The sequence below is a fragment of the Meleagris gallopavo genome, chromosome 9 (assembly GCF_905368555.1).
Source record: "Meleagris gallopavo chromosome 9, MGAL_WU_HG_1.1, whole genome shotgun sequence".
Lineage (NCBI taxonomy): Eukaryota > Metazoa > Chordata > Aves > Galliformes > Phasianidae > Meleagris > Meleagris gallopavo.
In genome coordinates this window covers 4,210,509-4,226,983 of record NC_139412.1, presented here as the reverse complement: position 1 = coordinate 4,226,983, position 16,475 = coordinate 4,210,509, and the positions used below count along the sequence as shown (strand labels likewise).

The following is a 16,475-nucleotide window of genomic DNA, read 5'->3' as shown; positions in this document are numbered from 1 at the left end:
GCAGTTGAATAGGACCCATAGCTTTTAATCCATACTTAAGTTGGAACGTTTGGATTAATTGAATGGGGAGAGTAGATTCAGCAGCAGAGTTAACAGATTGCAACTCCCATAAAATAGATGGAACTACAGCTTCTCAACACTGCAAATGCAGCCAGTATCTGCCTGTGCCAGGCACACAGGCTTTAGCCTCTGATAAAGAGGAAAGCAAATTGCATACAGACCTCCTAAAATATAAATTACTAGAGAGTTGTGGAGGGGTCCCCTTACAACCTGTTTAGAACTGCAGCTAGATGGCACTGGGCCTTTTCAAAGAGGTTAAATCCCAAAAAACCCTGGGAAGTTGAGTTTTGTTCTCTTTTTTTTTGCCAGTTTGAAAGCTAATCTTTCAAAAGAACCCACTTTTGCAACAGCAGAAAAACATCTTGGCAGCACTGAGTTAATGAGAGATACTTTCATAACTGAAAAATTACTTCACCATCTCAAATTCCCTTTAGTACTCACTTCGAGGTGGGGAACCATCAGGATGATCTTCAGATCGTTGCATAGATTTGAAGAGTCATATAAGAGTCTTCAGCAATTGTCCTCTCAGTCAGATGCACAGCACTATTAGCACGGCACTGTAATTCTCCACAGTGGTGTTTTATCTCAGCACCCCTTGGAATAACACAATACTCATAAAAAAAAGTCACTGCTGGAATATATTATCTCATCAGCACATGATGATAAGATTAAATCGTTTGGTATTAGAAGCGATAAGGATTATTGTATCAGTGTTCACTTGTTGGACTTGTATTACTTAGTGCTATTGACAGTAATCACATCAAAATTCTGGATAATTTAGCAATGATTCAGTAATAATTGCCAGATTGGGCTGTAAGGCAAATGAAATCAGTGCAGCATTTGTACAACAACTCGGAGTGATGGGATTTGTATCGTAAGAAAACTGATTTTGTGAATTTACCTTTGGGGGGGACGGATGACTTCAAATGAGAGCAGGACACAACAGAAGCAAATATAAGAAAACTTCTACCCGAACAGCTTGGCAACTCTACAAATCCTACAACAAATTCTGGCCAAAATTTTGGCTCTGTGAGGCAGCAGCAGCTCATTGCAGCTCAGCCGCTATCACTGCAGGCTCCTGGGCAGGGTAACACACACAGCTGGTGATGACAGCATTAGGTGCTTCCACATGCAGTGAGCACATGAATGCATCTCAGTTTAGATCAACAGATGCAGCTTTTACACGTGCTGTTTATGCAGTCACTTCAGCAAGTTTAGCCCAAGAGTTTGACTTTTGTTATTTACTATCTTGACTATTTTATTTACTATCTTCAATGCACTGCAATCCACCAAACATGCACTCAGTAGCAACTTCGAGAGTTCTGTTTGAAGGAAAAGCAGAGAACAAATAAATCAATGTATGAACGCCAAAATACAAGATGTGAGAATGAGCTTTCAAATCCCTACTTTGATTCCAGCAATAACAAAAGGTGGATGTCATGGAGAATATGTATGCTAAGGCAATAGCTGGGTGTTGCCCTGTTAAATGAGACCCGGTGGGTATGCACAGCATCACAAACAGGAAAGGAGTGGACCTGTTATAATGCACATATCAGATGCCTAGTGCTTGTTCATTCTCACTTTATTCCTGTTTGTATACACTGGGCTCGTGTCCTCACAGAACTATCATATAGCAAAGAATGATCTAAGATACAGAACTGAAGCATCAGACCATTGCTGCCAGTAACCCAAGGCAGATCACACTGCCTTGCCTTGAACTCATTTTAGCTTTTGCTGAGCTAAGTGGAAGTGCTGCTGTGTGTCCAACAGGCCGTGCTTCTGACCATGCTTTCAGGGAGGATGCTTCCCTTTTCACAACACTGTGACACTGTTGACTCATGCTTAGCTTGTGACACCCCAGATTGTTTTTTTTGTTCTATTTGCTACTGAGCAAGCTGTCCTCTGTCTCGTTCTCCTGCTGCTAATTATTCCTGTCCAAATATTTCCCTTTGCATTGGTCCCTATTTTCATTTTTTTTCAGGTATTACATTAATAACTTCCCAAGATCATTCTGAATTCTAAGCTTGCCCTCTAGCATATCAGCAGTGCTTACAAATGTAATAGGAACGCTTCCCATTCTATTGTTTGGGTAATTAATAAACACGCTAGGCCAAGAGCAAACTAAGAGCCTGATTCTTGATTATCTCTTATATTAAGGAATATTGTCTGCTAACTTTACACCCAAGGAATAATTTACACAGATAAGCACAAGTCAATTTGAAGTCAATTTGAGCCCAGGCTGAAAAATGAGGTCCTTAGAGGGCAGATGTATTGGTAACAGGGATGGTTGCAGGTACTTGTCCCAGCAGGACAGCAATAAACAAGAACATGCAGTTAAAGTCCATTTGGAGAGAATGCCCAATGGCTACAGCAGTTTTCATGCCACCAATTTTCTTTCTATCAGCCACAGCAGTTACATTCACCACAGGAAACCTACTATCATCTGTAACAACATATGCCTTACACTTTTGGATTTAGAACATTTTGAAATACTTTTTTCTATTTTTTTAAATCCCGTGCACAGACATATGGAAGTATCTAATTTCCCTGCTTTCTTGTTTTAGCCCTTATGCAGTGAGACTCCTACACAAATGAAGCTGAATAACAAGAACATTTTACTATTAGAAACCTCAATGATCAAAGCGGTTAGCTTCTGTAGGTTTACAGCAAATGTGGGGGCTGCTTTGAACCAGAATGCAAAACCTGTTATACCATCTCTCACACTGAGGTCCAGTCAAGCACAGCATCTAATAATAACACCACATACTTGGGGAAAAAGGGTAAGAAGTTGGTAATGGGTGGCTGCTCCTTCTAACACCTTTCCCAGATCTAACAGTGACCTGAGTATTTTCTGAGCTGGCATTTCTTAGCACCTGGATCATCATCTGTGCAAGCTTCCACTCCAGTAATTTCAACTGCTACTACTTTGACTAATTTCAGTATTCATCTCTTGAAACAGAGAGTATTAAGCCCTTAGAATCCCAAACTGCATAGAGCTCCACAGCTCTATTGATTTTCATCTCATAATGCCAATATGCATCAATCAACAATTTGACCTAAAACATTTTGGAAAGAATCGTTATATTAAATTGTTCACTTTTCCACAGGGACAGAGGAAAAAAAAAAGACAGTCTTTAAAGGATGAGAACAAATCAGCTACCGCAATCAAATCTGCAAATGCTGCAAAATTGAAAGATGAATGCCAGTGCTGCTGAAGCCAATGCAAGGTCAAAATATTAATGAAGTTCTCCTAAAAATGCATAAGCAGTAATTGCAAGATTGAACTGAAAACCTGAGAAACAAGGTTAAACAGGAAATTAAGATGCAGGGTATAGAGTTCTGATTGCTGAAACATTAGCTCAAATGTTTATAAGCTGCTCATCAGAGAAAAAGATATTAGAATACATTTTCCACACTGGGGCAGATTTTCTCAGATGGGTTCCTGTGTGTCTGAAGATGAAAGATATGCATATCATCAGCATGTATGTGAATGGAGATCAGGAAGGAATAACGCCTCACTTTCACCTCAAGAGCTCCTTTATCACTCATGAATTTGAATGCGCTTGGCCTTTTAAACTCACAGCTTCTGTTGTCCCACCACAAACACACTGCAAAACATATAAACTATTGCATCAGGTAGTTTGCCCACTCTTTATAAATGTCTGTTGTAGTTTATGCTGTACAGAATCAATCCAAGCCCTTCTGGTGATATTTTAAAATAGCTATTGATGAACTTTTTTATTGATGAAGAATTGAGAAAAAGATGAGGATAAAGAATCAACTTTTATTTGCTGCACTGCTTTGTCCATTACAGAACTGGAGACATTAATTTCTGTGACTCAGTTTTCTTACCTGTAAAATGGGGATAACACGTTTACATGTCTCTGAATAATGGTGAAATTCAATTCAGCATGTGCATCATGCTCATTTTGATTGCCAAATGGCAAGTGCTACATAAGTGCAAGGTATTATTACTATACATTGTAAACACAAATCTGTGAAAATTGACACACTGTGGTTTTTTTTCCCCTCTTGAGCTGCCCTTTTGTTTTAAAAACAATAACCACTGCCATTCTAAAACACTGAGAGGAAACAACGGACACAGGATTCTCTGTACACACATGCTGAAGGGGGGAAAGCCAATGCAACAAACAAAGCACGGGGCCAGGCTGTAGTCTGAACCTTCACGTTCCCACAGAGCCCTGCTATACATTTTTGTAAGGTTCCTTTTTATTTTCTTCTAGTATTATATACATGATGGTATATGTACAGCTGCTTTTTCCATTTCTCCCCATTTATGGGATAATTCTACAGCCCTCTGGCAGGACAACCTTCCATTTGTGATTTCAAAGGGAGCACAAGGCTCAAGGAACTCTTTATAGAGCCACTGATGCTCACTTATCCTCACCCATCCCAGAGCATAAACACAAAGGCAAAACAAGAAGAAACTGTTCTGGAATTCATTGATAACCAAGTAAGGCAGCAAAATAACAAGAGAAAAATTATCATCAAATGATAATAACTGGGATTCAGCAGCTTTTGAGCTTTTTCCTCTGCAGCTTGGGCCCTCATGCTGTTGTGTACACTTGGGGCACAGGACTCCATCCCCAGCCCCGCCGCCAGCCGTGGGTGTAACCCAGCTCATACATTTGTGGCTCCGTACTTCTTTTGAGATCAGTGAACCTGAATTTCCACAGGACCGATGGATCCCAAGACGTGCTTCTCTGCAGCACGGGACAATCGAGTCTGTGGCATTCAGCCACGACAGCCCCTGCGAGCTCAGCCAGTTGTGTGAGTCTGTGCAGCTCTGAGCCACCTCCGCGCAGTTACAGCCAGGTGACTTCGCTCAGCCACCTGCCTGCCATCCATCCACCCAAGCCGAACCACGGCTCGGAGGGCACAGCCTGGAAAACCACTGGCTCCCCTCGTGGGAAAAGCGAGTTTACAGACGAAGCATTTTAATGTCTCCTTATAGCGGACATCTGGCTGGACTTCTCTCTTTCAGAACTCGCTCTTTGAGGGCAATTCATCAAAGTTAATAGCAGGACCACGCGGTACAGTGTCCCCGTTCCCGGCCATCTCCCGGCGGGGGCGAGCGGCCATTTCTACTCGCGGCGTTGGGCTCCGCCGTCCATTTCCGCGCGCGCTCCCCCATCACTCGAGGCCGCGGGGAAAAAAGCCCCGCCCGCCGCCACGGTGCCCCGGTGAGCACGGTCCGCGAGAGGACGGCGCCGTGCGGCCGCCGCGGCCCTCCCCGCCCCAGCCCTGCCCGGCCCTGCCCACCCCCGCGGCGGCGCTGCCGGGCGGTGCGGAGCGTGCGCACTGCGCTCCCGCGTCCCCCTTCAGCCCGGCCGGCGGAGTTGCGCGTCCCGGCGGCGCTGAAGATGGCGGAGGGCGGCGGAGGCGTGCCCCCCCCCTCCTGCTCTTCCTCCTCTTCCTCCTCCTCCTTGAAGGGGCTGCGGGAGCAGATGGGTGAGAGGGAAAGGAGGGGGTTCGGGAGCGGGCTCGGGCGGCCTGAGGGCACGGAGCGGGGCCGCAGCGCGGGCTTTGTGCGGGGCAGAGGCCGGGGAGCCGCTCCCGCCCTACCGGGCCGCGCTGCCCCGGTGCTCCGGCTGTGCGGTGCGGTGCGGTGCGGTGCGGTGCGTGCGCCGCCCGTTGCTCGGACGTCCCTCGTTTTGCAGCGCCTCGGTCCTGGCGGTGCGCCCTGGGACCCCTCCGAAGTGCAGGAGGAGGGGACAGGATGTGGCATTGCTAATCAGAGCTGCGATAATACTTTCTGTTGCTTCTTTCTTTCTTCCCTCCTTTGTGCGCTGACTGAAATTACTCTGCGCTGCTTTGGTTTTGCCCTCCCGTTTTCACGTGCCTGTTTGTTTTTAAGACCCCAAATAACTGTACTTTGCGACGTGCTCGATGTGTGCGCCAAGCACGGTTCTGTGGCACTGCTGCACACACAGCTTCGTGTGTAAGCAATTATAAAAGGTGAATAATCCCTCACAGTGATTTTAAAAAAAGGATGTCGTGGATTTTGATGTCTTGGCTTGATCTGAATTAACGTGGGCTCTGTGCAGGGGCTACTGTGACAGCCTCCCATAGTGTTTGTGCTGTGTCTGTGCAATGGCGTAAAGAAGAGTGCTGGCAAAAGATTCCAAGTGCTCCATTCTTCTTCCCCGTGTTCTGTGTCAGGAATATTACCTAATTACTCTTTTTATTTCTCTGTTGAAATTAAGACAAGGTAAGCCTGGTGCTTGAGCGAGGTAACAGCCAGCCAGAAATGGTGCCCCTCATTGCCCAGACCGTGTCTGCTTCACCCGTATCCTCCCTGCTGGGACTGCAGAATTGTGCTCTCTTGCTGCATTTCTGCAGAAGTCCACAGGAAGAGGACACTCGTGTTTGCTGACAGCTGTCACGGCCAGGTGTAGTCCCAAAGCCGGAGGTGAGATGTTCTTTAGCCAGGTTCTTTAGATATATATGCACACGTTATAATGTGCCCATCATGTTTAAAAAATAAAAACTCCTCACCAGATCCTAGAAAGAATGGACTTCGATTTATTTATTTTCTCCCCTGAGGGAGATATAGGAGTCATTGAACCAGAGCCTAAACCTCAGCTTACACAGAATGCATTTGTACCACTTAGTGCTGGAAGATGAAGTCAATGCTAATGTGAGCCGAAGCAGTGCTGCTGTGAGCATACGCTGCTGCAGTGCTGCCCCTGATTTCTTCCTCGCTATCTAGGGAGAGCAGAATGTTTAGAAATAGTCCTCACAATCCAGTGGCTGGCAATGGAATTTGCAAGATAATTGCCGTTGTGTTTGCTACTCTTTTGCAGGGTTGTGAGCAGCTTACCATAACGCTTCCAGCCAGCCTCTGCTGTTCTGTGGGAAGTTGTGTACTTGGCTGTGTCGTCTGGAGAACAAATGTCTGTACAAACAGATGTACCCTCAGTCCTTTGCCTGTGACCTTCTGGTTGGGCATTTCATGTCTAAGACCAGTAAAGACAAATAGGCAGTGCCTTGCTTAGAAACCATGGCTCCCAGACAGGACAAAAGGGATGTATGCTTTGTAGGAGTTATCTCTTGAAATTCACACTAGCATTCACTTAAGGGAAAGGTGTTTCTTTCTCTTAGGGTCTCAGCTGTAATTAAGGTTCTGCAGGCCAAGTCACTCTTGCAGTATCAGTGCTACAACTCCTCTGCAACAGTTTTCTGCCCCTACACATCTGTCCAATCTTATTTCACTTTGGTAGATGACAAAAAACAGTTTGCTTCTACAGCTAGAAGCTAGGTAGCATTGCAGCCAGTGGTGCATGAGCAGGCAGCTTCCATTAGTATATATAGAATAGTGATTACGTACTATGAAACAGCAGCCCATAAATGGCACTTTGTTACCCCATTCTTATGATGCAAGCTATTGTTATCCATCAGGGACAAAGAGGAAGTTTGCTCGGATTCTAACAGCATAAGCAGTGAGCTTGTAAAGATTGGGAAAAGGGAGATGGTCAGTTACCTGTGGCTTACCTGGTAGGTGAGGTTTTTGTGAGTGGTGCAGGTCATCGTTTAAGCTGATGTAGCCTAGATGTATTTTATTGTTTTATCTTCATTTTCAGCGGAATCCTGAGATCTCTCATCTTGTCATTTGCAGTATCTGTGATGGGGAAGAAGTTGTTTGCTTTTGCCAGAGCTTGGCAGCTCAGCTGCTAGGATGTCACTTGTGTGCTGAGTCACCATAGTGCAGGTGGTTCAAAACATACATATTTAGTATATTAAAATGCTCTTTCACTTCCTAGACCTACTCAGTCTCTTGGGAATCCTGTCTCAGGACTCGGAACAAAAACAAAGTGCCTTTCTCCAGTTGTCCTTTCCATAAACCTAAGCAGAGATGTAATTCCCATTGCCTTTGTGGCCGAGCCCAGGTTGGTCGTAAGTTGTCTGCTGCAAGAACAGCTCCAGTCAGTCTGATTGGTTGTTTCTCCTTGCCTGAGTGATTCTATGGCTTTGTCCTTACCTGGAACACAGCTCCTGGTGATTCTTTTATTTTTTTTTAAATACATACATACTATGTATGTATTTAATTGTATACATACTATATACTATATATATGTATATATACTATATATACAGTTAGCACTGAGAGAATTTTTAGTGAAAAAGAAGCAGTGATAATTACTTCCTCGAGCAAATAGAAAGGAACACATGCCGAGGTGTCTCCAGGTAATAATTAGCTGATAAAAATGTGTCTTCAGTGCACAGAACTCATAGCAACAGCTATGGCAGTACTGGAGGACTCTTTGGCAGAGTTCCACATCACTGGTTGGCACCTAGAGATAATGCTTTGGACCCAGCAGCACCCATCAGACAAGTGATGGGCTGATCATCAGAGCTTCATGTTGGAAGAGAGAAAGAATAAGCTTTCAGATGTCGATCCTCAAAAGCTTTTGGGTTTTATGGAGTAGTTGTGACTTAAAGGTGGTTTTCAAAACTGTAAGGCAAGGAAATAGGTTCCCAATGGCATTGGTGATACTACAGGGAAAGGCATCTTCAGCATTCGGCTGTCCTGTGGAATCTGTACAGATGGCTCAGTCTTTAGTCCAAAACTCTTGAACTATTCAAACGTCTCAAAAAATTAAAAACATGAAATCCTCCTTTCTGTAAAGTTTAAAAAAAAAAAATCTTAAAAACATAGGCACATACAAAATATTTTGGGAAACAGCATTCCATTCTCTACATGCTTTATGCATTAACGTTGCAAAAGATGCATTTGAATTCCATGCTTCCATTTAGATGAAGGTGCTACACAAACAATGACTTGCAAGGATCACAGTTGTAATGGTGAAATAGATACTGTGGTTTCTGCTGTCCCTAAGTACACAGCCTTAAAATGTGACTAGAACTAAGGACTGCTTTCTCTTTAGGCACTTTTGAAATAAGGAAATGGACGGGATCATTTAAATTACTGATACATCGCTATTAATTTTCAGTTATTAAAAGTGCCTGTAGTCCTGTTGTGAAAGGATGACAAAGAAAGTTCTGAACATGCAGTTCTGATGACTTTCTGAACATGATGTATCAGCTGACTTGCTGTACTTCAGCAACAAACTCGGGACTTCAAGTGCCTGATCTACCACAAATGAATTAGAACTATTTAGCTCCTAATTATTATCTTACAGCCAGGTAGTCCTTAACTCATGATATGCTTTTGATATGTTCGTGTGTGCCTGTCAGATAATTAAAACTGTTCTAGATGCTGGTAGTTAGCTTGATGCCACTGGCAGTGTTCAGAATAGCTCCTCCTTTCTTCATAGTGTTTTTCTGCCTTCGTAATTCACAGGGAACTTCTACAATACTGCTTTATGAGCATTGAACTGGCTGTTAATTCACTGACACCCTCTGCTGTTTAAATGCACTGACCTGAATCTTTGGAGGGAGCAAAGGTGCTGCAGTGGCTGTGAATAGCTTCATCTGCTTTGAGGAGTTGCATCTGCCTATGAGAGTTAGGCAGTGGGCAGGCAGCAAACAGGAGAGCAGAAGCATTTATCTGCAAGGAAATGCTTCAGGTGAGCAAAAGCGAGCAGTCTGCTCAGGGAAGAGGGAAGTAGAGGATAGGAGAAGTGAAGGCGGTGTGAAGGAAAGGAATCAAAATATATGTGAGAACTTTTTTTTTTTTCTTCTGTGTTAAACCCATCTCTCGTTCTGTCAGGCTTGCATACACCTGTATATAGGCATGTAACTTTGTGTAACCCTTCCTTTTCACAGTGAATCCACTTGGAACCATGTGAGGACTTACTTATTATTATATTACTTCATTTCATTTAGGTGTGTTAGAATATTAGGATATTGGAATTTCCTCTCTGCAATGATAGATAAATAGGGATTTCTGCTACTCTTGTGGAGGCTCACAAGAGATCTCCAGTCATAGCTGATGCCCTTAGCATTAAAGCTGTTTCTAAAAGCTCTTTAATAGCAATCACTTCAGGTGGATGAAAGCTTTTCTGTTTGTTTAGCAGCCAGCAAGTGGAGTTTGTAGTTGCCCACCCACAGAAGCTTTGTGCTGAAATACTCTTTACATCCGAAATGTGACTGTAATGTGTTCTGCTGGTGAATTTTACTGAGAGCACAAATATTTTAGCGCCCAGCTCTTTCACTGAGAGACATAATGGTCTCTGTGTCTAGACAGCAAGGAACCAACAGCAGTGCATGGCTGCTTGCTGCAAAGTGCAGGTGGGATTGTAATGCTTCTGTGTCCTTTATGTAGGAAGTGTCAGGACTAAAGAAAGGTCACTGAGCAAATAAGCTTGGTAAGCACAATGCAATAAACAGATTAATAACTAATGCCAGGTAGAGCAGGGCAGTGATTGGAGTCACGTTAAACCTTGCAGAGAGTGGGGATTATGTGAACTGGAGAAGCGTTCCCAACTGAGAATAGACTGTCTGCCATGACTCAGTTTCACTTCTTTCAAGTGGTGAGCAGCAGTGTACCTGGCCAACAGTGAACCCATGCTGCAAAGCCTGGTCTGTCCTCCAGAGCACATGGTGGATGTGTTTTGTCAGCCCTGTGCAAATCCTCTATGTGCACGGACCATCTCACCGTGGCTGGAGTTGGTGACATCTCTTCCTCTTTAAGCCTTTGTGCAGGCAGGTGCTTTCCCCATTAATTAGAAGCTTTACTCTGGGCTGAGCACTGTGAGTAAGGTCAGAATGACAACGTGAGAGACAGCAGGATTCTCTGTAGGAGGTGTGTTCAGTGTATATCAGTAGCATTGGAACAAAGGTTGGTGCTCTGCTGGTGCTGTTTTCAGACAGTGCTGTAGCACCTCTGACCACAGAAGGCTTTTGTAGGTGGCTGCCAATTCTTTTAACAGCAAATCTTGATTCTTTGGCTTGTGCTTTCATTCAGGTTCAGTTTAGGTTGTGTTTTCTTTTAGGGAAACACATACAGAGATCGACCCACAAATGTACCAGCAGCCTTCTGGTGCCTTGCTGGGGCTGCGTGAGCGTGGTAGTGTGTCCTTGAGATTGCTTCAGCCATAGCTTTTTAGATTTCCTTATAGGAAATAAGTAGTGTTTTGTTAAATATGGGGATTTTTGTCGTGTTTCCAGCTCTTGATCTGAGTATGGATCTTTTAAGGATTCTTGCACATTCTTGCAGATGTGTCTCAAACATTTACTTGTTTTCTTTTAGAGCTGCTAACTCACAAACTGCAAAGCAGTTGTGTCAAGCAGTTTTGCAGTGGGATCAGTATTTGTGATGAACCAAAGAAGTCATCCTAAGCTGCCTTGAACATTGGCAAGAAAACCAGATTGTAGCAGAGAATTAGGTGTAGAAATGGGCTTAAATACTGCAATGACAAACGTTGTGGGGGGAGACAAGCACACAAAGATCATAAACTAGATATCCCACGTAGGGAATAAATATAAAAAGAAAGCCTGCAGGTAGAATAAGGGCAGGGCATCCAGCAGCTCTCTGCCCTGCTGAGGCTGAGAGACAACAGTGCTGTTTTCAGGAGATCTGTGAGCTTCCTTCCCATCTGCTGGCTGCCCAGACAGGACAGAGGGCCATCTGCCTGCCAGCTGCTGCCGGAGGAGCCGTGTCCCTGCAGCCCCAGGTGGGATGGAATTGGGGACATGAGTTTAGCTTGGAGAGGGGACTGCTCTGCCCCTGTTTTACCGAGAGATTGCATCCCAGTGCTGAAGAGTAATAGTGTAAAAGCAGAACCCAGTTGTGTAAACTGCTCAGGGTATGGTTTTGTATCTGTTTGTCTTAACCTGTGTTAATTAAGGAGTGGAAATCAGCTTAAAGGGAAATGCACGGAGATCTCAGCCTTGAATCCAAACTTCCTCCTGCGTTCCTGAAAGCATTTGGGGAAACCACGAGCGGAACAGGGATCTGAGGAGTGGTTCTGAAAAGAATCTCTAGGATGTAGGGAAAAAAAGGTTGGAACTCAGTGATTTTTAAGGTCCCTGCCAACCTAAGCCATTCTGTGGTGAGAGTCCCTGCAGGACAGCAGTGGCATCTTGCAGATTGACAGGGTCCACCATAAGATCAGAGATGTTTGCTGAGAAGTCTGCATTCATTCCGCTCCGTGCCTTGCTTATTGGCTTCTTGATGCCTGCTTTAAACTTTTGGATATGTATTTAGACTCACAATGCTGCTTAACTTTGAGGAGATCTGTGTGAATGCAGAGGCAGCGAGGTGTGCTGAGAGCAGCAGTACCCGTGTGGCCTTCAGAGCTGCAGCTGCAGCCAGGAGTGTTAACCCGGTGCAAGGACAGAAATAGAAACCAAGCTGTATTTTTAGCAGCAGTCTCCTGAGGGCACATTGGAAGCCTCATCAGTGAGGGAAGTGGCACCGTGCTGTGTGTGGGGCTGCAGGGTGGGCAGGGAGCTGCACACCTGGCCCTGGTTAACACCAGGTCTGGGCACTGTGCTTTCAGTCATACAGGATGCTGCCCTGCATGACAAACACTGTAACTGACACACAGAATGCTTTGGCTGAGTAGTTCTAGGCTGTCTTTTCCTCTGTGTCCTTTGCAGGCTGTTTCTGTAACCCACTTTGCTGTTCTATAGAATCTCTGGTAATTTCTGCAACCTGAATTATATTTTTAAGATGAACTGATTGCCTTGCAGTTATGACACATTTTTTAAAAGGTGCCTCCTAATCATAAATATCATCCAAATGTTTGCGTTTCATTTTTTTAATGAATAAACTTAATCACACATAAAATTACACAATCCATAATGGCTGCTTTGCTCATCAAGATTTCTGTTAATAAAATACTTCTGCAGATGAAGTAAGATGAATTTTATACCTCTTTAAATTACAGCACGCTTCTTCCTGTAACTTTCATATAGAAATTTGCATGTTTCAAGTTTTGGGGAGTACAATAAAATCCCCGTGTTGGTCCTCACGAGAACTTGGTTGCCAGAAACAGCCTCAGAGATGCATTGGGTGCAATTGAGGAAGACTTTTGTTTGGGGCTGCAATGAAAAATGAATTCAAGACATGGCAACAGCTGCAGGTGACAATTTAGAGTTGCTGAATAAGCATTGTAATCAGCATTTATCGCTGACATCACATGGGATTAAACACTTGGAGGTGATTGTTCTTGGCCGTGACCTTAGGAGGGATTATTACTGTGGCAGAACAAGTTGTCATGGCAATATGTGAAGGGAAAGAGGCTCTTCCTTCCTCCCTTGCTGTCTGTATTCCCCTATTAAAGAAGGAAAGCCTGAGATCCTTGGCAAAGTTTTGGTTTTTATTTATTACTTTTAATATAACACCAAATTCTACTATTCATTCTTCATGTTATGGTTTAAATTATGGTTACTTTCGTGGATTCTGCAATGATGATGATGACAACGTGTCACTAGAATTGTAGAATGGCTCATGTTGGAAGGGACCTCGGGGATCATCAGTTCCAACCCCGTGCCACAGACAGGGTTGCCAGCCTCTAGATGAAGCACGAGATGATGCTGCCCATGGCCCCAGCCAACCTGGCCTCAATACCTCCAGGGACGGGGCATCCACAACCTCTCTGGGCAGTCTGTCCCAGCACCTCACCACCCTCTCAGTGAAAAACTTGCCCCTGACATCTCATCTAAATCTTCCTTCTTCTAGTTTAAAATCATTCCCCATTGTCCTATTGCTATCTACCCTATCACCATCTACTGTTTTACTGGTGTCAGGGCTTTTGCTGCAGCACTTCACCTTCATACCCTGAACGGGGACAACATGAAAGCTGGATACTGAAATAAAGCAAATCTGTGAAAAATGATACAGCAAAAAGTCTCCCTGACTTCCTAATGGCTTTTGTTATTTGGTGAAACTGATACAGCTGGCATTTTATTTCTGTGCGATTAACTGGGAGCTGTAGCCCTCAGTTCTCTTTACACACCTTGGTAACACACAGCAAAGCAGATTTTGGTGTCTAATTTATAATTAAAATTTATTTTTGAGGACCCAATTTCGGTTGTACACTGTAAGCATTCCTTAATAGCTTACTTTATACCACTAACCCTCTTTCTGTTTTGCGTCATAAAATAATGAAAGATGCTCAGAAACTTTTCCCTGCCTGGCTCTCATCAGAATATTACTCTACCACTGCCAACAGTCTGCCATATATTTGTTTCATCCTGCCAATATATGAGTGATAGGAAAGAATTTTTATTAAGTCAGACTCGTGACTCTACTAAATATTTTTCCCTGATAAAAATTCACTCTTAAATAAGTTAAATTTTTCTTGAAACTGTTTTTCCTACACATTCTAAAGCATAAGCTTTTGTCTCTGCTGCTCTTGCAAATAAAAGCTGTACTACCTCCAAAATCTCTTTGGAAAGGTTAAGAGATCAGCAGTCTCAATTTAGTTATTTAATAAAAGGATCTGCAACCTCAAATAGGATTTGATGCATTTATTTTATATATTTAATGAATCTTGGTTTTAGAGATTGTCTTCATATGGAATGTTCCTTTCCTGCAGTTGCTGCAGCCCAAGCCATAGCAGATGAAAGAAGAAGCCAAAGTGGTGTCAGCCCTATTGCAGTCCAGACCTCAATAAACATAAAAACAGCAACTAAACCAGGTATAATTATTGGTCCTTGTTCTTCATGAAGCATTGGGCTCATAGGGAGAGTTACTGGGGAGGACAGGAACACAAAACTTCCTTTAAAGAAGTTTGATGCCGTTTCCTTGGGAGATCAGAGCATAATGTCCCTTGTTAGATGAGTCACAGTCATTGAAGGTATGGTTCTGGTGACAGCTTTTGGTTTATGGCTTTCAGAATTGAACTGAAAAACATTGAAAAAAAATTGAACAGGTAAAGCTGCTTATCGTTTCTGCGGGGTGTTAAAGTGAAGATGAATCCATTCCTAGTGTTCTGGGATGCTTACCAGTTCACTTCTGGCTCAAATTCAGGTGTTTGTAACTGCAAAGACCAGGGCAGTCTTGGTTCTGCTTAGCCTGCAAAGTAGCTGTCCTGCAGCACTTTGAATTTGGCATGATGCCCAGACAGAATTTTCCTAGACTCCTGTATTTCTTGATAGTAGGAATTAATACGTTCAAGAGTAAGGATCAGAGCTGAATTTGGAATAAGTCTATGCTGTCACAGCACGTCTGATGTCTGTTCAAGCCTTCTATTGACTGTACACAGTGGCCTTTTAATTTGCTGTATACTTTCTGCTGCACTCATTAAAAATATAGGATTGACTGGAGTAAGGGAATGGAAAGAGGAAAAAGGAGGGTATTCAGCTGCTTCTGAATTTTCCATTTGAGCACTTTAATCTCTGTATAAAGTGTGCAGTGCTTTGCTGGTGAGTTTCTCTCCGAGAATGTTCTATAAGCCTTTCAGTTGGAAAGGCTTAGAATATTTAGATTTCAGTGTTCAAAATAATGGGCAATTACATGTTTTCAATTTTTCTTTTGACAGTGATAGATGGTTCCACTCTAAGAACAGAAGAAAGGCAAAGACTGGCCAGGGAGCGCAGAGAGGAGCGGGAAAAGCAAAATGGTATTTTCATGTACAACCTTAAATACAATTTCTGAAAATCTTTGTGATAAAATAATACTTCATTCTCTTACTCTTTGTTCAGTCACTTATTTTGCAGCTTGCTGTGGACAAACAACAATCTGCCCATGGTATTGTTTCATGACCATTGGTGAACCTGAAAGGAGAAGTATTAGAGTTGAGAGGAAAATATTCCAGAGATTTGTGGCTTCTTGAAGCTGTATGTCATTTCTGACATTCAGTTTTCTGGAGACCAGCAGGCAAAATTAGCTGCCTTTGTATTCACAGTGTTAACAAAAACACTTCTGAAATAATAACCCTTAGCTTAGAACCACTCCTGAAAACTGAGGTTTGGGAAACACTGATTCAGAGAAAATCAAAAAGAATATAGCTAGTTGAATGGCTTGATTGCCTTGAACACTGCTTTTCTTGTTTCCTAGCACACTTGAAAAGATTCCTGGATTGAAGTGACAGCAGTATCTGCTTTATCTCAGCTAAGAATTGAGACTTAAAGTATAAAACTTTGTCCCAGCTTTATATTGCTTTTGATGTGAATCTCAGTTTATAAACATGCAGCAAGAGATAAAAGGTTCCCAGTATGGCCTGCAGTCCTTACTCTCAGTCTCCCAGCTGCTGAAGAGCAGTCTTTTCCTGGCCTGCATTTCTGTATTGCTTAATGTATGTGCAAAGACACACAGGAGTGGGAACAGAGAGAAAATAGGACCAGGACATATATAAATTTAGAAGTAGTCTGGGAGCCTTATATGTAGATAGTACAAATGCATTGTTAATGTAATTATCTTGTTTCTTGGCTCATTTCATCTGTCTAGCCAAAGCAAATACCTTTGCTGTGTATTCAACTGCTGGCTTTTTGTCCGAAGAGCTGAAGCTTTCTGCTAAACTACACAGCTGTGGAGAATA

At 43.3% G+C, this 16,475-nt stretch overlaps 1 protein-coding gene across 13 annotated transcripts in view; it reads left to right on the top strand.

Moving 5' to 3' along the window:
- Positions 1 to 5,363: 5,363 nt before the first annotated feature.
- MAP7D3 (MAP7 domain containing 3) overlaps positions 5,364 to 16,475 on the top strand; it is a 35,824-nt gene continuing 24,712 nt past the window's right edge. For 8 of the 13 annotated variants that reach the window (XM_085230991.1, XM_085230984.1, XM_085230988.1 and 5 more), the window contains exons 1-3: positions 5,365 to 5,532; positions 14,532 to 14,633; positions 15,477 to 15,557. In XM_085230991.1, the coding sequence (XP_085087117.1) occupies positions 5,445 to 5,532; positions 14,532 to 14,633; positions 15,477 to 15,557 (271 nt within the window). In that variant the 5' untranslated portion in view covers positions 5,365 to 5,444. Of the gene's footprint in view, positions 5,533 to 14,531; positions 14,634 to 15,476; positions 15,558 to 16,475 lie in introns of all 13 variants that reach the window. The other 5 variants (XM_085230981.1, XM_085230980.1, XM_085230992.1 and 2 more) reach the window with 3 other exon arrangements.